The 22141-nt window shown below is 36.4% G+C and overlaps 1 protein-coding gene across 1 annotated transcript; it reads left to right on the top strand.

Moving 5' to 3' along the window:
- The first annotated feature begins 1183 nt into the window (after positions 1–1183).
- Positions 1184–21817, top strand: ctr9 (CTR9 homolog, Paf1/RNA polymerase II complex component). Its single transcript, XM_081359442.1, has 23 exons — positions 1184–1365; positions 2906–3004; positions 3084–3323; positions 3427–3544; positions 4760–4849; positions 5858–6114; positions 6192–6299; positions 8716–8952; positions 9039–9128; positions 9212–9340; positions 11470–11653; positions 11738–11826; positions 12421–12606; positions 12696–12783; positions 13848–13996; positions 14081–14197; positions 15815–15960; positions 16056–16127; positions 17600–17882; positions 17965–18119; positions 18909–18990; positions 19069–19181; positions 21109–21817. Exons 1-23 carry the CDS (start codon positions 1321–1323, stop codon positions 21503–21505), a joined length of 3474 nt encoding a protein of 1157 aa, XP_081215568.1. The 5' UTR covers positions 1184–1320; the 3' UTR covers positions 21506–21817.
- Positions 21818–22141: the final 324 nt, after the last annotated feature.

Below are 22141 nucleotides of genomic sequence, written 5' to 3'. Positions count from 1 at the left end.
CATATCCAACCTCAGGAAAATATCATTTCTAAATATAATACTAATAACAACAACAACAACATTATTGTGTATCTACTGTATATAATATAATATTATAATTTTAGATATCACTATTATCATATTTATGTATATGTATATATTATCATTATTAGTAGCAGTAGTACTACTAGCAATATTACAATTTTAGATATACTTATACGATTATAATATTGTATACTTTGTTGTGGTTATTATTATTTATCTATATAATATATTAATATTTATATATACATTATCTTTTCATTGTATATTTCTTATTAGCATTATTTATCTATTTAATATTATATAATAATATTAGATATAATTATGCATTATAATTTAATTGTATATTTATTATTAGTTTAGTAGCAGCAACAGCAGTAATACTACTAATATTATATATAATATTATAATTTTAGATTATTATATATTTTGTTGCGGTTATTCTAATTTTTCTATATAAAATTATACATTATCATTTCATTGTATATTATTATTATTATTAGCAGTATGTCTACTAGTCATATTATATATATTATTATAATTTTAGATATAATTATACTATTATCATATTGCATATTTTGTTGTGGTTATTATTATTTATCTATATAATATAGATGTAATTATATTATTATCACATCGTTGTATATTTGTTATTAGTATTATTATCATTATTATTATTATTTAGGGCTGTCAAAAGATTAATCGCGATTAATCGCATCCAAAATAAAAGTTTGTGTTTATATAATATATGTGTGTGTACTGTGTATAATTAAATTTGTATATATAAATACACACACATGCTTGTAAATATTTAAGAAAAATTTGTAATTTATATATAAAAACATTATATTATATACAAATATATACAGTATATGTATGCAAATATTTCTTAAATATATACATGCATGTGTGTGTATTTATATATACAAAATAATTATACACAGTACACACACATATGTAAACACAAACTTTTATTTTGGATGCGATTAATCGCGATGACAAAAAAAAAAAAGAAAAAGAAAAAGAACTAGTAAAGACCATAGACTGTGGTAAAGACAGAAAGGTCACTGAAATGTTGTCGATTTAAAGATGGACAAGTCAAGCGCATGTATGAGGAGTTTCTGAGGACTTTTAATTTGAAGCGTCTGACCGCTAACCCGGAAGTGTAGCGTATTTTGTTGTTCAGGTTCAGTTGGTGTGTGTGTTTGAGAGGCTGCTGTTGCATCTCTGATCACTGTTGGATACGAACAAGTACAAACCGAAACCTGCAATATTGGGTTTTAGGCTCGAGTCGCAACTATGTCTCGGGGATCTATTGAAATCCCTCTGAGGGACACTGATGAGGTTTGGACTCGTTTTATTACTGTGTGGTGCTGAGTGTATTTTTATTACAGATCTATGAATAGCTATCATTTGCTAACATGCTATCATTTACGCGCTTTTGATAAGTGTACTGCTACATAAACTAACAAAGGTGAATGACAGAAGTACTTCCGCGAGGCTTGGGCTACTCAGTCATAATTATACAATACTTATGCAATGATGTAAAATATTTTTAGTTTATGGTTCTGCCAAGAAACATTATCCAATCATATTATAAGCCTTTCCTATTGGACGTTTATGTCTAGCCTATATGATATATTTTGTGCTATTTAATTTGTAATTATTTAGAACTAAGCAATATATATATATATATATATATATATATATATATATATATATATATAGTACATATAATATAATCAAATATGCCAGGGGTATTTACAATAACAATAACAACATTTGTAATTGTACAACTGAACAACATTGTACATATTGCATTGTTTCTGTAGTTCGTAAGTTGTTATGTTTATATACTGTTTCCAAATGCGTTTTAATGTAAAATTTAAAATCGTTCAAACATTGACATTTTTTTCCATTCCATTTGACTACAATAACGCACAATTATAATAATTAAATCAAATATAAATACTTGATTTACAATCTACATTACAATCTTCACTTCTTTTTGTAAATAAATGTTTTAATTCTATCTAAAAGATTGTTCAATAGTAAGTGACTAATAGGCATTTTACAACAAAAAATTACATTTATTATATGATTGTTATATTTTTACAATCATTATCTTAATATATAATTTAAGATAATAATTATATTATTTTCATATCATTGTATATTTGTCATCATTATTATTAATTTGTCATGCCGTGTAACATGTCTCAGGGGAATTTCTTTTACCAAAAACATCTTCCATGTGAACTGATATTTATTATATGATATTATTATATCATTTTTTAAATTATTATTGTATTATTTATTGCAGCTATTTGAGCTCTACTGTCCGTTTCAGCCGAACTCACTGGTGGAATTTTATCATATTTTCCTCAGTAACGGCTCGCACATAGGGATGCACGGAAATGAACATTTTGGCCGATACTGATAATTCTCTATATTTGATATATTTATTATTACTTATAATTTATTATTAATATTTAATATTTATATTTGAATAACCGATATATTGGCTGATAAATCCAAATTTGTATATAAATTTTGAGAGCCTGATTACAAAAACAAAAGTCTCACCATTAAAAGCAATGCCCTAAAGCACACAATAATAATGTTCTCATTATAATTTTATGTAGCTTATATGACAGACTCGTGCTGTACGTTACTTTTTTTAAATGATTTCAATCATATTTCAAGCAATTCAAAACTATCATGGTGAACAGTGCGCATCTGAGGGAAATAATCCAATATTTATCGGCTCTAATATATCTCAAATTTTCTTATCAGGCCGATAACATTAAAAATGAACATGTATCGGCCGTTGCTGATATATCATGCATCCTTACTGAGTTCATATATGTTTTTTCTCTCTCAGGTCATTGAGCTTGACTTCGACCAGCTTCCAGAAGGAGATGAAGTCATCAGTATCCTCAAACAGGAGCACACACAGCTCCACATATGGATTGCACTCGCTGTAAGTGACAAGCTTGTGTGCGATGACTTCATTTGGGTTTTCTGGTGCACAGAAATCTCACGACTATTGCTTTTTTCAGCTGGAGTACTACAAACAAGGCAAGACAGAAGATTTTGTCAAGCTTCTGGAGGCGGCACGCATTGATGGAAACCTCGATTACAGAGACCACGAGAAGGACCAGATGACGTGTTTGGACACACTCGCTGCTTATTATGTCCAACAGGCTCGAAAGGAGAAGAACAAGGATGCAAAGAAGGACCTCATCAACCAGTCCACTCTTCTGTACACCATGGCAGACAAGATCATCATGTACGATCAGGTAAATCAAGGTTCTAGTGTTCATAGTCATATTGTAGAAATCACTGTTATTTTTTTTATTACTATAAGGACGTTTAGCCTTATGCTATTTCTCATTTCCACAGAGCCATCTGCTGGGAAGAGCTTGCTTTTGTCTCTTGGAAGGAGATAAGATGGATCAAGCAGACGCTCAGTTCCAGTTTGTTCTTAACCAGTCGACAAACAACATCCCTGCACTCCTGGGTAAAAGTCACATGATCGTTACATACTTTAAAAGTCTGATTTAAAGCCAACATGAAATCAAAATCCACCTTGCTTACCTTTAATATTTCTTAATTCCAGTTTGATTTGATTTAACGTTATAAATGATAATTTTAAGAGGTCTTAGATTATATGTTAAATGTGGGGACAATAAAATATGATATCACCTAATGTGATTATTAAACTTTATACTATATGAGCTCATTGAATTAAATAAATGTGAGCGCTGCACGTTCAAATTCAAAACACAGTGCTCTTGTAATAATAATTAAGTAATTGTGATAATTAAGATTTTTTGTAATGTATTTGAAAGAAGTCTCTTCTGCTCACCAAGGCTGCATTTTTTTTAATCAAAAATACAGTAAAAACAGTAATATTGTGAAATATCATTACAACTTAAAACAGAGACCTTAAGAAACATTTCTTAATATTAATATTGAAAACAGTTGAGCTGCTTAATGCGATTAATTTTTTCTGGATACTTTGATGAATAGAAAGTTCAAAAGAAAGGCATTTATTTGAAATATACATTTTTTTGTAACATAAATGTCTTTACTGTCACTTTTGATGAATTTAATGCATCCTCCCTGAATAAAAGTATCTTTTTATTTTATTTTTTTACTTACTCCAAAGTTTTAAATAAGGGTTTCCACAAAAATATTATGCAGCAAAAACTGTTTTAAACACTGATAATAATAAGAAATCAAATCAGCATATTAGAATGATTTCTGAAGGATCATGTGACACTGAAGACTGGAGTAATGATGCTGAAAATACAGCTTTGCATCACACGAATAAATTACATTTCAAAATTATTAAAATGGAAAATAGTTCTGTTAAATTGTAATAGTATTTCACAATATTACTGTTTTTACTGTACTTTTGATTAAGTATATGCAGTTTTGGTGAGAATAAGAGACCCAGACTTTTGACCGATAGTGTACATGATTTATTTTGAGATGTTTTTAGGTTTGTTTTGTACAGATATACTGTATTAATTTTATTTGTGAAGGTCTTAAAAAGTATGATATCCTGTAATACATGTTCCTGGTCTTTATGTGCAGTTATCAGTCCACATTAATCACATTATTATGTAAGCGTAATAGGGAAGTTAGATTGGATGTGAATGCTGTTTCATGGTTATTGATAGATATTGTCTTGTTACGAATGATAATTTATGTTTATGTCCTTCAACAGGTAAGGCGTGTATCTCCTTCAACAAAAAGGATTACAGGGGAGCTCTAGCCTACTACAAGAAAGCTCTTCGCACTAACCCTGGCTGTCCAGGTGAGTTTGCCAGATGTTGAAAATACTATTATCCTTTACTTGTTGACCTGATCATAGGATAGTTTTAGATGCTGACCATCCTCGTTTGGCCGCTCTCTCTCGTTTCTCTGAGCCGGTGAGCGGAATCAATAGCGTGATCATATTCTGTGATGCTAGCCAATATGAGGAGACATAAGCTTAAAGGGTTATTTCACCCAAAAATGAAAATTCTGTCAGTAATTACTCACCCTCATGTTGTTCCAACCCCGTAAGACTTTCGTTCATCTTCAGAACACTAATTAAGATATTTCTGATTAAATCTGAGAGCTGGATCACTCCTCCATAGGCTTCTCTGTAATTGAAACTTGCCGGCCCAGAAAGTTAGTAAAGACAATGTTTAAAATAGTCCAAGTGACTACAGTGGCTCAACCTTAAGTTTATCAAGCCACGAGAATACTTTTTGTGTAGAAAACAAAAACAAAAATAATGACTTTATTCAACTCTTCATTTTCTTCTGAGTGAGTTCACGTAGTGTAACAGCGCAGTGCTTCTGGGTTGTACGTCAGAACGTAGGCTCACTATTGGCCAGCATCACACACATGACCAGCGTCGGCCAATAGTGAGCCTACGTCCTATGGTTGAGCCATTGTAGTCACTTGGAATATTTCAAACATTGTCTTTACTAACATTCTGGGCCGGCAAGTTTCAATTGCATAGAAGCCTAATGGAGGAGTGAGACAGCTCTCAGATTTAATCAAAAATATCTTAATTTGTGTTTCGAAGATGAACGAAAGTCTTACGGGGTTGGAACAACATGAGGGTGAGTGATTACTGACAGAATTTTCATTTTTGGGTGAACTATCCCTATAACTATTAAAATAATCAACATTTTGTTTTTGACAGCTCTATTAGTGACCGTACTATCGTATGTTGTTTAAAAGTCTGTGTTCCAAAGTGCCGGTCAACGGGTTGACCTTTTATCTGGTCAAGACTGACAGAGCTCATTTCTGTGTGATTGTCTTATTGCAGCTGAGGTGAGACTAGGCATGGGCCACTGCTTTGTCAAGCTCAGCAAACTAGAGAAAGCTCGCTTGGCTTTTGGGCGAGCTCTGGAGCTCAACTCCAAATGTGTGGGAGCATTGGTGGGTTTGGCTGTGCTGGAGCTCAACAATAAAGAGGCCGACTCCATCAAGAACGGCGTGCAGCTGCTCTCCAGAGCCTACACCATTGACCCCAGCAACCCTATGGTGCTCAATCACCTCGCCAATCATTTCTTCTTCAAAAAGGTAAAGCTAGATCCCTCTTGAGATTTACAGTGTAGAAGTGGAGATCTTGTACTTTATATGCTCTTTGTGGTTTTCAGGACTACAGCAAAGTGCAGCATCTGGCTCTTCATGCGTTTCACAACACAGAGGTGGAGGCTATGCAAGCTGAGAGCTGCTATCAGTTAGCTCGCTCCTTCCATGTCCAGGTAAGAATGGGACTTATTTCATTTGAGAAATTGTAAATAACCAGTATGGGTATATATTTCATATATGAGAAATATAACTAGTGGTCGACCGATATTGGTTTTTTGATGGCCGATGCCGATATCTTAGAGAGCAGGGGGGCCTATATATATATATATATATATATATATATATATATATATATATATATTTATATTAGTGGTGGGCCGTTATCGGCGTTAACGCGAGACTCTTATCGCGCGATAAAAAAAATATCGCCGTTAATCTATTCTCCAAGTTGGGTTGGGAGCGGGCTCAAGCTACACCAGCTATGATGACGCAATCTACCCGCGGCCGCGAGGAACACCCGCCTGCAACGCATCATATTCGTCGTCATCTTAAGTGAACACGGCTGAAAGTGAAAGCTGGTGTAAAAGATCGGTGCAACATTCATTATTTGGACTTGGTTCGAATTTAAGCCGTCCGACGTAGACTGTGTGGTGTAACAGTTCGGTAAGTTAACACACGACTAATCCGTTCTACCACCTCAAATTCAAAACGAAACATATCACTGAATACCAGCGCGCGCGTATTATTCCCAATATATCTGAGTGGTGTAGAACATAATCTCTGTCTGCGCCCGATTTAAAGAATCGTTGTTGTGTTTCTTTTTAACTGAAAAGACATCAGTTAGAATATTCTAATTTTAAATTTGGGGTTTCATAAGCTCCAAGCCATTATAAACATTAGACCTACTCAAGTCTCTGCAGCTAGTGTACTTAAATTTTTTTTTATCTGCAAAATTATGTTGTATACTTACAGTTTTGCACAATATATGTTCTCAAAACTACATGCACCCTTAAAAAAAAAAAAAAAAAAAAAAACCTTTAGCAGTTGTTTAGCAGGGTCTGTGTAACTATAATATCGTTATCGCAAGAGGCTGCAATGTATATCACAATATGGATTTTAGGCCATATCGCCCATCCCTAATTGATAGCCTATAGTAGTTGATAATAACATAGGCCTCCCTAATGTTGCCTACGGACGGTAACAGTACAGTAGTAACTTTTTACAGTCTATGAGAGTAGAACAGCTTTCTCAAGCAGTTTGTGATGCATTTTGGAAACAGGAGATGAGCCCCTGGTCTAATGCGCCACCTGACTTGAGAAACCCGTTCTCAAAGACTTACTTTTATAGTCATTATTTGGGTAGCACACATATTCTGAATGCCTTCGGCAGAATTCAAATGAGCCATTTTAATCTAGATTAATCTAGATTAATTTCAAAATTAATCTAGATTAAAAAAATTAATATATGCCCACCTCTAATTTATATATATATATATATACTTTATATATACTTTATATTTATTTTAATCAATATTTAATACATTTGAAATAAATTAGAAAACAAATCTTTAAAATAAACATACTTATATTTTAGATGGCAACTTCTTGAATCTGCAATCGTATTACAGTATTTTTCACAAATAACGTAATTGTTTAAAAATGTATGAATATGTAAATAAAAAGGAATTTAACACTGTAACAGGGCACTCAGTAATCTGGTAATTTCGTGCGGACTGGTAATCATATTTTTTTCAAATAAAGACAAGGTAACGCTAATTTTACATACAGCACAGTCAAAATAAAAGTCCCGCTTCCAACACATCGGCCAATCAGAAAAATGTATCTGCCGATGCCGATGTTTTAAAAATGCCAAACATCGCCCGATATATCGGCCTTGGCAATATATCAGTCGACCACTAAATATAATGCATATTTTGAATTTGACTTTTATTTTATATTTTTTTTATATTATAGTTTTAGTAAATTTGTTTATTGCTTTTATTGATTTTATAAGGGTTTTATAGCTTTTAATTAATGTTAATCTCAATTGTAGTAATAGTAATATTTTTAATTTATTTCAGGTAGTTGTCAAAGCAACATTTCTAATTTTAATGCTTACATTTTTCATCTAATATTTATATTTAATCTTATTTTATTTCAGCTCAATTTCAGTTTCCAAAACAGATTTGTTGTAGTTTGTTTTAGTTAACAATAACAACGCTGATGCCAAAAGGATGATCAGGAGTGTTGAGGTCTGGGATCACTTGTATTGAACGGTCATTATTTTGCACTATTAACTAACTGTATATTATCTCACCTATAACATGGCTATATAGCAAATAAATAAACAAATAAATAGGCATGACATAGATAGATAGATGGATAGACGGATAGATAGATAGAATTTTAGACAAACTAAAGTATCAAGTGTAATATTAATTTAAAATTTACTTTTTAAATATTTGAAAAATGATAATGTGTACCGAGGCCAAGCATGAATTGACCTGGGCTGCGTTTCCCAAAAGCATCGAAAGCCTAAGTTAATCGTAGAGACCATTGGTAATAAACTTGCACACATCTTTGCTTTTAGGAGGACTACGACCAAGCCTTCCAGTACTACTATCAGGCCACTCAGTTTGCTTCATCTACTTTTGTACTGCCCTTCTTTGGCCTGGGCCAGATGTATGTGTATCGTAGAGACAAGGAGAACGCTGCACAGTGCTTTGAAAAGGTCCTGAAAGCATATCCCAACAATTATGAAACCATGAAAATCCTTGGGTCACTTTATGCCACATCGGATGACCAGGAGAAGAGAGACATTGCTAAAGTATGACATTACATATCAAAAACTGAATTACAAAAAATGCTTTTCTCAGAGATATATATAAGTCTGTTTTTTTTTTTTACTTATAGGAACATCTGAAAAAAGTCACAGTACAATATTCCGATGATGTGGAAGCCTGGATTGAGCTCGCCCAAATTTTGGAACAAACAGACATTCAGGTAACAGTATTTCTACACGTGCTTGTGTTTTGACTCGTGTAACATACACCTCTCTCACTGTGAATCGCCCATCTTTCCTGCAGGGTGCTCTATCCGCATATGGCACTGCCACTCGCATCCTTCAGGAGAAGGTCCAGGCTGATGTTCCCCCTGAGATCCTCAATAATTTGGGGGCTTTACACTTCAGATTGGGAAACCTCGGCGAGGCCAAGGTAAAAATAAATTTTGGTGAAGGTGAAGTATGTTGTTTCTGCGACACTAGTGGCACTTAGCGGAGTTACAAAAATAAAACACATTTTCCAGCAACCTTGCATACACCCCTTTCATGTGTCACGCCTCTCCATACTCAAAATATCACAAATAGCTTTTACTGGGTTTGGGAAGACATGTCTGAACAGGTAAAAATAGGCTACTTTAATGAACGGTCCAACACATAAAGGGCCCTATCTTACACCCGGCGCAATGCAGCGCCAGGCTCGACGCAAGTGTTTTTTGCTAGTTTCAGTCCGACGCAGTTATCATTTTCACGTCCTGCGCCACGTTGTTTAAATAGCAAATGCATTTGCGCCCATTTGTGCGCCCATGGGCGTGCTGGTCTGAAAACGAAGTGTGTTCTGGCGCATTGTTGGCGCGTTGCTATTTTGAGGCAACAGAAATAGACTGCGTCATTGACCAAGTGAAACCTGGTCTAAAGTCAATGGCGCAATATTTATTTTGTTATTTAAAGAGCACGTTAGTAATGTGCGCCTATAGGCGGGTCCACAACGCGCGTACACTCTGCTTATTAAACACACAGGGACGCACAGCAGCACACAAACATGGCAAATATTTAAAATAAAAGGATTGCAATGTAAAAGATTATTATTGTGTACATAAAGATATGGTGGAATCCGGTTTGTCCCGTAGACGGTCTGCTTGCGCACTTTTACTTCGCCCATGAGCAGTTCCGTTTGCGCTCTGGAGACGCGTTCGGTCTTTCCACTATCAAATTCCGTCATATAAATAGTGAATCTGCCATGGCGCGAGCACAACTGGCATTTAAAGGAATGGGAGATGAGACTCTGATTGGTTTAATGCACGTAAATCTCAAAACACACCCATTACTCATTAAGAGAATAGGGACAACCCTTTAGACCATGCGCCGGGAGCACCGACCATTTTCCCCGTAGTTAAACTAGCAAAAGTGGATTCGGACACGCTCTAAGTGAACTTGCGCCCTGCTCTTTAGACCATGTGTTTAGATCGTTAAAATAGGGCCCTAGGAATACTCTTAGCTGTGTTGTACGGGTATAAGAAATCGTTTCCGAACAGTTAAAGTGACAAATAAATGCATAATCCGAGAGCGCTCCACATGACATTTAATTACACCATCAGGATGCTCAAAATTGGGTGAATGCACGTTTTAAACATCTTATTGTACACGTAAGTTAATCGCCGTTCTGAACTAATGCTAACTAACTATAGCTCACACATCCGCACACAGAATCATTAGCCAACACTGTTCTGTGATTTATCAATAAAATAGCTTAGAAACTGAAAGGTTCGAGCATATATTTCTTAGTAACTAAAACCCACAGCTTCACTATTAGTAGAGAGACACTGCCAGGAAGAATTAATTCATTCTTCAGTCGCTCTCTTAATAATGCATTCATGCATAAATGTAATCTTTACGGTGCTACTCCCTGTATCTTTTTTAGAATGAGCAGAAATCTGTTTCTGTCTACACTGGGCACATCAAAGTAAACATTATGAACTGTACAATTGTCTTTCTGAACGGGTGCATGATGATGTTGTATGGAATTGAAGTGTCCATTGTAGCGTGTTGCATCTCAATGCCCCGTTCACTTTGACCCGTATAATCTTTGAAGGTTGAATTTTGTCTTGCATTTCTTTAACCGAATTTAAATTTATTTTCCCTTGGAACTCATCAGTCATGGTCCATCATTGGCTAAACGCCCTCTGGCTCCGCCTGCTACAGTAGCCACGCCTCCAAACTCTTGCTATAGGTTGAGCTGGAAAGAGATGGTCTGCTCAGATCTGTCAATCTCAGTGTTTTGATGGTGCCTGGGAGGCTCAATGTGTATACTTTTGAGGGAGATAAACCTATAATAAATAGCATACTAATAGTAGTCAATGGACAATAAACTGAATTGAGGGAATGTATTTAACATCTTACGTTCCTCACCTTTAAATTAATGTTCTGGTTCTGCTGTTGATTCCCTTTGCAATTACATTTGACTTGGAAATTATTGGAATGGAATGTCTTGGACAATTTGGTTGTGGAAAAAAAGCATCAGGAATGCGTTAAATAAGTCAATCACACATCTCAATTTCTTTGTAGAAATACTTCCTGGCTTCTTTGGAGAGGGCAAAAGCTGAGGGCGAGCATGATGAGCACTACTACAACGCCATCTCTGTCACAACCTCCTATAACCTGGCCAGACTCTATGAAGCCATGTGCGAGTTTCACGAGGCTGAGAAACTCTACAAGAACATCTTGAGAGAGCATCCCAACTATGTGGACTGTATGCATCATCACAGAGTGTTGATTTTGTGTGGCTTTTTTCAGGAAACAGTCCACTCATTTGTCTTATTTGATTTTGTAACAGGTTACTTGCGTCTTGGAGCGATGGCACGTGACAAGGGAAATTTCTACGAAGCTTCTGACTGGTTTAAAGAAGCCCTTCAGATCAATCAGGTAGATAGTTCTTGCCGTCATACATATGCCTACATATATTGTCATTCTTCTGGATCTGTGTTAATCTAAAAAGGTGAAAAGTTGCAAAAAAGGCCTGCAAGCAACAACAAAAAAGCAAATGTGAGAAAAACCACAGTGTAATTCAGTGCTTAATTACAACGCCAGGTGCAAGAAAAAAATCACATGGTTGCAAACGGCACATTAACGGCACCAAAAATCACATGGAAAAAACAATAATTAACAGTCACCTTTCCTTGGAATTCTGTATGGTTTGAGATGAATTGTCTAGTATAACATTTGTATTCTCAGTTGAATATTATATTATTATAACTAATCATTTTATACATATAATTTCTACATCTATATATATCATATATATATATATATATATATATATATATATATATATATATATATATATATATATATATATATATATATATATATATATATATATATATATATATATATATACACATTTATAAGTATTTGCTTTTTTGTTGTCTTTACGCACCTAGACTTTTTGTCCTTTTTTAGGTGCACTGAGTTTTTGGTGATTTCTTCAGATCTGTATTAATAATATGTGTTTTGTAGGACCACCCTGACGCCTGGTCGCTGATTGGTAACCTGCACTTGGCCAAACAGGAGTGGGGACCCGGCCAGAAGAAATTTGAACGCATCCTTAAACAGCCCTCAACTCAGAATGACACCTACTCTATGCTGGCGCTGGGAAACGTGTGGCTTCAGACGCTGCATCAGCCCACTAGAGACAGAGAAAAGGTGCCTTGCCTTATTCAGTTGACAAACCATCATGTGTTTCCTGAATTTGTTTTATTTACTCTTGTTTTTTTTTTGTTTTTTTTTCACAGGAAAAGCGGCACCAGGATCGAGCTTTGGCGATTTACAAACAAGTTCTGAGGAATGATGCCAAAAATCTATATGCTGCCAATGGAATAGGTGCTTTATCTGCTTTTTAATTAGCCTGGCAAGGCTAGACCCGTAACTAGCAGTATACACTTAGGCCGTTTACACCTGGTATTAGTTCACTTTCATAAACTTTTTGCTGATAATTTACTCACCCCGATGTCATCCAAGATATCTATGTCTTTCTTTCTTCAGTCGAAAAGAAATTAAGGTTTTTGAGGAAAACATTCCAGGATTTTTCTACACAGAATGGACTTCAATGGCAACCAACTATTCCAATGTTCAAAGAAGGTTCAAATGTCCGTCTAAATGCAGCTTCAAAGTCTCGACACGATCCCAGTCGAGAAATAAGGGTCTTATCTTGCGAAACGATCTGTCATTTTCATAAAAAAAAAGAAAAGATGTGCCACGCATTATTTGTCTGTGTACTCCGGTTCAAAAAGGTAGGGAAGGGCGAAAAATGTCATCTCATTTTCTCCTCCAACTTCAAAATCGTCCGACATCTTTGTTTTAATTTATTTGTATAATACTTTTTTTTTTGTGACCTTTATACGTGGCGCATCTCAGAAATGGTACAAGACGGTCATTTGTGGTTAAAAAGTATATATATATTTTATTTTTTTAGAAAATGACCGATCGTTTCGCTAGATAAGACCCTTATTTCTCGACTGGGATCGTGTCGAGACTTTGAAGCTGCATTGAGACGGACATTTGAACCTTCTTTGAAGATTGGTATAGTTGGTTGCCATTGAAGTCCATTCTGTGTAGAAAAATCCTGGAATGTTTTCCTCAAAAACCTTAATTTCTTTTCGACTGAAGAAAGAAAGACATGGATATCTTGGATGACATCGGGGTGAGTAAATTATCAGCAAATTTTTTTTTTAAAGTGAACTAATCCTGCGTTTTGCGTTTTGGTCGATCGGGTCACAAGTGTACAACGCTAAATACAGGTGTAAACGGGGTCTAAAACAATTTGAGCATTTGAAAATGCATTTGACCGGATTGCTTTCGTGGTGTAGACGTGGTTAAAGTGCACTTGTGTTTACCCATCGCTTTGCTTCAGCTCATCGTGAGCATGTTTCTGCTGTGTGACGCAGGGGCTGTGTTGGCGCATAAGGGTTATTTCCGAGAGGCTCGGGATGTCTTTGCCCAGGTCAGAGAGGCCACAGCAGAGATCAGTGATGTCTGGCTGAATCTTGCACACATCTATGTGGAGCAGAAGCAGTACATCAGCGCTGTGCAGATGGTGAGAGAATAAACTGAAGGAAAACTCCTCTGAACGGGAAGGGTTCGCTGTGGATCTGTACTCACCGCCTGTTTTTCTCTTCAGTATGAAAACTGCTTGAAGAAATTCTACAAATATCAGAACACAGAGGTGTTGCTGTACCTGGCCCGAGCGCTCTTCAAATGTGGAAAGCTGCAGGAGTGCAAACAGACTCTTCTCAGGGTGGGGAAATCTTCATGCAACTTGGCATTTTATTTTCTTTACTGCAGGGTTTCCCAAACTGGATTTCACAAGTTATGAAAAGCAAATAATTCAATTATAAAAATGTAAAAATAAAATAAAAAATAAACTAATTTTAAAATAAAAACAATCAAAATAAAAAAGCTAAAGAAAATTGTTTACCTGCATGTCATGTGACCATTAACCAACTTCAGAGAACTGTGAGCATGCAAATTTTGGTGAATTATTGAAATAGTTTAAAAGTAAGTATTTTAGGTTGAAGCGTTTTAGCTAAGAAAAAATAAGAATTTGTGAATCTCTGCTTTATTACAGTGACTCTAGGTTGTATTTGTCTTGTATTATAAATCAGGCTGCCTCATATAATTATGTCAAATAGACTATATTATTAAGCTGAATAAGATTATATTGTTATTTAAAGTCCACATGAAATCAAAATTGACCATATTTATCCATATTTGTTTGCCTAAATTGATCGTTTTGTGGTGAACAATTAATCCATGCAAGTCAATCCACACAAAAAAAAAATTTGGCTTCGTAATCTTTAATCAAAATCTGAAAATGCCCCTCCCCTCTGCATTGGAGGACCTTCCCTGATGACGTAGATTTGACGGCTTGGTTTGGGAAACGCGTAACCACTCCCCTCAAACCATTAGTCTGCTATGAGCGAGAGATGGAGAGGAGGAGCGCTAGAGTAAAACCCTGCCCTCTGTTCGATATTCCTTTTCACTGGGAAATACGTCACAACACTGGAGAAAAGTCGTTTGCAACTTCCGGTTCACGCGGACTTCAATATGTTGCATAATTCAGTACATAGTATTGAACAATTAATTTGACGTGTTGCATGAAAATTAGCCCATGATTTACTCACCCTCATTTTAGGTGTATATGACATTATTCAGACGAATACAATCAGAGTTATATTAAAAAATATCCTGGCTCTTCCAAGCTTTATAATGGCAGTGAATGGCCGTTTCTGTTTTAAAGTCAATCAAAGTGCATCTATCCATGATAAAAGTGCATCTATCCATGATAAAAGTGCATCTTTGTAACGCGTTAAATATAAATATTTTTCTTACACAAACTTAACAAAAAAAATGAATGTCATATACACCTAGGATGACTTGAGGGTGAGTAAGTCATGGGGTAATTTTCATTTTTGAGTGAACTAACACTTTAAGTTACCTTTAAAAGGAACCAAATTCATAAAACAAATGTACATTTTGAAAAGAAAATAATTTTAAAGGTGTTTTTCATTACATTGATATGAGATTAATGCCCCCAGAATGTTTTATGACTATTTTTTATTAATTATTTATAAGTATGAATAATTAGTTAGATTGTATTATTTAAAATATTTGAATCTATTAGCAGTCCTAATTGGCAAGGCAAGTTTATTTGCTTTACAGAAAGGAATTAAAATAATCACAAAATGAAAGCAAGGAAAATTAAAACGGTATTAAAAGATACAGTTATAAAATGAATTAAAGAAATTTATTGGATGTCTCCGATGGACCCGATTTTGCCCTAAAATGTGACGGGAGGATCTCGAGGAGCTCTTCTTACATTAATTGTAAATGTTCCTGACTTGTTTTCCTCCAGGCTCGTCATGTGGCTCCCAATGACACTGTGCTGCTGTTTAACGTGGCGCTGGTTCTGCAGAGGTTGGCCACGCTGGTGCTGAAGGATGAGAAGAGTAATCTGAAGGCTGTGTTGAGCGCAGTGAAGGAGCTGGAGTTGGCTCACAGGTGTGTGTGTGTGTGTGTGTGTGTGTGTATGTGTGAACTCCATGACCTCCAGCCTGTGACGCACTACTCATAACTCTCTGTTGTTGTTCTCACAGGTACTTCAGCTACCTCAGTAAGGCTGGAGACAAAATGAGGTTTGACCTAGCGCTGGCCGCGAGTGAAGCCAGGTAAAGTTGCTTTTCACAGAGTCACAGACTTCTGTTCTGGAAGTTTCGTCTTACTGCACGATTCAGACAAACTCCCCAGAACTGCGGGACAACAAAATCCCAGCCAGTCTGAACATATGTCATGCTTAATGTTTGTATTTATGTTTTTATATAGATTTATGTATATATACATCCATCCATTGTTTGTTTCAGCCATTGTTTGTTTGTTCATTCCTTCCTTCGATCGTTCGTTCGTTCGTTCCATTATTCATTCTTTCCTTCAGTTGCTCGTTCCTTTGTTCCTTTCATCATTTGCGTATCTGTTCCTTCCTTTCTTCATCATTTATTTGTTCATTCTTTCCATCCTTCCTTCCATCCTTTGTTTATCCGTTCATCCCATCCATCCATCCTTTGATTGTCCGTTCCTTCCATCCTTCGTTTGTTCCTTCCTTCCTTCATCATCATTCATTTTGTTGTTCTTTTCATCCATCCATCTATCCATCCATCGTTTGTTTATTCCTTCCACCCTTTGTTCGTTCCTTCCTTCCTTCCATCCTTTGATTGTCCGTCCGTTCCTTCCATCCATCCTTTGTTTGTTCCTTCCATCTTCATTCATTTCTTTGTTCTTTTCATCCATCCATCTATCCGTCCATCGTTTGTTTATTCATTCCACCCTTTGTTCGTTCCATCTGTCTGTCCATCCATCCTTCCTTCCTCCTTTCTATCCATCCTTTGTTCGTTCATTCCTTCCATCCATCCATTTTTTGTTCATCCATTCTGACCGTCCGTCCGTCCGTCCCTTCCTTCCACCCATCGTGCATTTGTTTGTTCCTTCATCCATCCTTTTTTCATTCGTTTGTCCCTTTCATCCTTCCATCCATCGTTTGTTAGTTCCTTCTATCCATCCTTCGTTCGGCCTCCCTTCCATCCATCATCATTCATTTGTTAGTTTCTTGCATCCTTCTATTCATACATCCTCTTTCGTTTATTCGTTCCTTCCATACTTCCTTCTTTCCTTCCTTCCATCCATCATTGCGCGTTCATTCCTTCAATGCTTCCTTCCTTCCTTCCTTCCTTCCATTATGGGTCTTTTGTTCGATCCATTCTTCATTCCTTTCTATGTTTGTTCTTTCTGGCTTGGTTTCACAGACAGGGCTTAGATTAAGCCAGGATTAGACCTTAGTTCAATTAGGACATTTAAGTAACTTTTATAAATGTGCCTTATAAAAAAAACATTACTGGTGTGCATCTTGAGACAAAACACCAACACTGACGTATTTTAAGATCTGTCAATACAGTTAAAGCAGCTCAAACATGCATTTTAGTCTGGGACAAGACTTAAGCCTCATCTGTGAAACCATGGATCTGTTTTTTTTTTTTTTTTTTTGGAACAGAAAGGTTGATTTTTGAAGGTTTTTGAATGACTTGAGAGGGAATAAATGATGTCAGAATCTCCAGCGATCTGATTAGTAGATGTATGTTTTGTCTCTCAGGCAGTGCTCTGACTTGCTAAGCCAGGCTCAGTACCATGTGGCCCGAGCTCGTAAACAAGATGAGGAGGAGAAGGAGCATCGTGCCAAACAGGAGCTGGAGAGAGACACACTGCGGCAGCAAGTGATGAAAGAACAGGAGGAGAGGAAGAGCAGAGTGGCTGAGGAGCAGAAGAAGCTGCTCGAGCAGAGAGCCCAGTATGTGGAGAAGACCAAGAACCTGCTCACCTTCTCAGAGGGAATGAAGGATTCGGCAAAGGAGAAGAGGAAAGGAGGCAGTGGACGGGTGAGCTTTTCTGGAGAGCTGGGATCTAGTAATTAAAAAACTCAAGGCCGTTATTTACATGTTCATTTAAACTTTTTATTAGCGCAAAAAAGGAGGTGATTTTGATGACTTTGTCAATGATGACTCTGATGAAGACCTGCCAATGAAGAAGAAGAAGAAGAAGAAAGTTGGGAGCGGCAGTGAAGTTGAGGATGCAGGAGAGGATGGAGAGAAGAAACCCCGGAAGAAGAGGAGGAGGTAAACGTTAATGAGAGCAGATTGTGGTGGAATGCGGTGTTATTTTAGCATTAGTCATATACCTTTATAGTTTGTATTAATATTGTGAATTGGCTCTTATTTTTATACTCTCAGTATAGTTAAAACGTTAAGTTTATGTGCTTTTGTCATTTTTATTAGTTTTTTTTTATATCACTAGGTTTAATTTATTTTTTTATTTCTGTTATAGTTTTAGTTTAGCATTAGTTTTGATTTATTTAATTTCTAGTTTGTAGTTTTAATGCTTGAACTTAAACTAAACAAAAATTAGAAATGCTGCCTTGGCAACTAATTGACACAATCTAATTTTATTTTATCTAATAATAATTTTTTTAACAACGGTGGACACATTTACCCATGCTAATAAAAATTTCAATAGGAATCCATATGATCAAGAGTTTTACATATGGGCGAAAAAGTGCAATAAAATATGACCAAGCTCAGACATTTTCTTAAATCCTCAACTCTAGGTTTTGACCTTAGTTTAATTTATGTAACTGAATGATTATACATTTCAATTATAAAATCTTTTTTTTTTTTTTGCTTTTAAAAGGTGCAAAATATGATTGTGTTGAACTTGTATTTGTTTTTTTTTTGTCATCTAATTGGATAGTTATAAATTATATAAATTTTAGAATAAATCAAATATTTTTTAATGATGTTAATAATATTAATAATGATATATTTTCTGATCCCTAGTGATTTGTAGTTAAAGCCGACTCAAGCTGGGCCAGGTTGAGTTTCAGTGTGTTTGTCTTGTTGCCTCCACAGACCAGCTGGTTCAGATGATGAGGAAGGAGGCTCAAGGCCTAAAAAGCAGCGCAAACCCAGAGAGCGCAAGAGGGCCGAGAAGGTACAGATGCTCCGGTTAATGTGCAGGTGTTCCTGGATGTAGAGATTTACATCTAATTGCATTTTTCTTTTTTTTAAGTCCAAGCCAGAGCGCATGCCGCCGTCTCTTAAAGGGAAGATCAAGTCCAAGGCCATCATTTCATCCTCCGATTCCTCCTCCGATGAGGATGGCCTGAAAATAGCAGAAGACAGGTAAGAGACGGTCACTTGAGAAATCCACCCTGTATATTTCCTCCATGTATGCGTTTCATTATTTAAATGAACCTGTTAACTGTCATGCATAGATCTGAACTTAAATGCTTGCATTAATTAGAGCTTCACGATTAATCGTTAAAATCCCGCTGACCCAGAGAGAGCTGTTGTCATGTATAGGCATTAAACAGCTTCACAATCACACATCTTTTCAACATCACACTATCAGTATTTCTGTTACAAATGTTCATATTATCATAAAAGTTTATAGGTCGGATATAACACTGATGTCTACAGTAGCGAAAAAAATAGAGTAAATCATCCTTTGAAAATAACTTTGAAATTTTATCCATTACATCATTACGACACATTACGGTGACAATAAGTAACTGTTAAAAAATGTATTTCATTGATTCAGTGAAAAAAATGCTCAATTATTCAGCAACAAAATAAGTGGAGTCATTGAATCATTCATTCAAAACAATTTTTTTAAAATAAGTCATTCAGATTAATTAAACGTTTTATATAAACTGCAGCAATTAACATTTTGTCAGAACCAATTACATTATTTTATTTAGTTGTCTGTTCATCATCTGGGGAGAATCGGGATCTCTTTGAAACAAAAAAAATCGTGATTCTCGATTTATCCAGAATCGTGCAGCTCTAGTTGTAATTCATGAATGCTTTGGATTACCGACCTAATTTTGGTCTCTCTCTCTTTTTTTAAGACATATTATAAATATGAAGGAAAAACAAAACCCTAAACTTGGTTATTTATCTGACAAAATTATGTGGCAAAAGATGCAAACTACTAGCCTGGTCCTACCAGACTCTCGTACATTTCATTTGTACAGAGAGTCTGGCCACTCCCCATTGACAAGCGTTAACTTCCTTGAAGACGGGGACTCTGTTGAAGTTTAAAACTACTAGATCTGCCCAGAGCCACTCTGGATCTGCCATAACCAATCGCTAACGTTTGGTCGTAACCATAGACTGTAAAAAAATATGGACGTAGTGTCCGTGACGTCGCCCGTAGGTTTCTGAAGACCGTTTTTGAAGCCTAAAGTGGGTGTGGCCGACCGTCGCCATCTTGGTAGCACGTCACTCCCGAATTTATTTATTTTTACAGTCAGACAATGAGCTGAGGTAACGTGACGGCTAACAGACAGCAGACAAACGGCTAATGATGACTAATGACCACTGCAGCGGGAATCCACCTGTCACTCAAAAGTGGACACCCTTAATTATGCAGAAATTTAAGGCTTAATATAATGTAAACGGATGAGTTATAAAAAAATTCATCCCCCTCACAGTTGTCATGAAGGGAAAAATAAGCTATATAGACCAAAGCCACTTTCTGCTCCAGGCTGTAAACGTGTTTTTTTGTGCTGTAAAGTTGGGTATTTTAACATGGAGGAGATGCAGATTTGACTCACTTTTGCAGCCAGCCTCAAGCGGCCAGTCGATGAATTGCCGTTGAATTCACTTCCGTGTTGGTTTCAAGAGAGAGACAGGGAGGTTGCCGCTTGGTCGCTAGTGCACGACCTCAACGTCATCGTTCTCAGCCACTCCCTCTGTTCGCTGATTGGACCGGTAAAAATTGGCCAAAGAAAACCCGCGAATATACCGCAAACCCAGACGACGTACTAAATGAAAATTGAGTGGAAGTACGTAGGAGGGCGGAGCCAGGCTAGCAAACTACAGCTGAAAAAATGCATACATTGACTACAACATAATCAGTTATTAATATTTCATTGGTTTTCTCTTGTTTTTGCATGTTTTCATCATTCCTTTGAATGACAGCCTGGTCAAAATTATGTCCACACAATTTGGCATGTTTCATTGTGTTGTACTCGCATATAGCAAAATGAGTTGTCCACAATCAGCGCTACTTGAAGTTTCCTAATGTTGTGGATTTTATGTCCAGGAACACCAGGCACAGCGGCTCGGGTTCAGACGATGACGAAAGCCACAGGAAACGCATCGTTTCTGACAGCGATTCCAACGAGGAGCGGAACCGATCCGGCAGCGAGGCCGGCAGCCCCCAGCGCTCCGCGAACTCAGACGAGGATGAGTCCGGCAGTGATCGTCCGGTGAAGAGGAGGAGACCGCAGCAGCAATCCGACTCCGAGCAGTCGGACAACGAGAGCAAAAAGAGCCGCTCCGAAGGCTCTGATGATGAATCCCCGGCTGGGTCTCCGGCCGGATCTCCGGCCCCGGCGTCAGAGAACGAGGGCTCTCCGCAGAGGACCGAGAACGAATCTGAGCCCGAGGGGTCCAACAATGAAGCCTCCAACAGAGGATCTGATGACGACAGTGACTGAGATGAGGGGAAAACCAAAAGCCTTTGTTCTTGTAATGTCCGGATCACAGCGTACGGAGTTATGTCATCCAGGATAATGTTTCTCAGATTGTAGGGTTTTTTTTGTATGTTTTTTTTTCTTTTTCTAAATGAGAACGTGTTTTCTGTTTAGTCTTTTGAGTAAGAAATGTTCAAACCTCTTTAACAGACGTTTTTTTGATGAGCATCGCGGCATATATTGTGCTAACTAATCTTAAGGGACAATCACACACTGTGATTCAGAGTTGGTGTACAATATCAAATCCCTTTGAATAAAAAGTATTTTGAAAATGTTTTCTATTTTGTCTTCTTTGGAAGTATTGCAGTTTGTTTAGGTTTTTTATTATTATTATACATTTTTAGTTTTTTACATATTCTGAATTTGCCAACAAAAATAGGCAAATTGCGCACACACACACACACACACGTTTCTTTCAGTATATTAGGTTATTTATATTTTCTATGACCTAACACAACCCCTCACAGAAACGTGCAAAACACTGGATTTAAATAAAAACATGTTTTGGCCGACTTATAAGCCTTTTTAACTTTTTAATATTTCACAATAAGTGAATAGCTACAATAAACTTAATAACTTGCAGGTGATGAAAACGTAACC

Source organism: Scardinius erythrophthalmus (assembly GCF_964197995.2).
Source record: "Scardinius erythrophthalmus genome assembly, chromosome: 2".
NCBI lineage: Eukaryota > Metazoa > Chordata > Actinopteri > Cypriniformes > Leuciscidae > Scardinius > Scardinius erythrophthalmus.
This window is presented reverse-complemented; position numbering and strand designations above follow the sequence as displayed.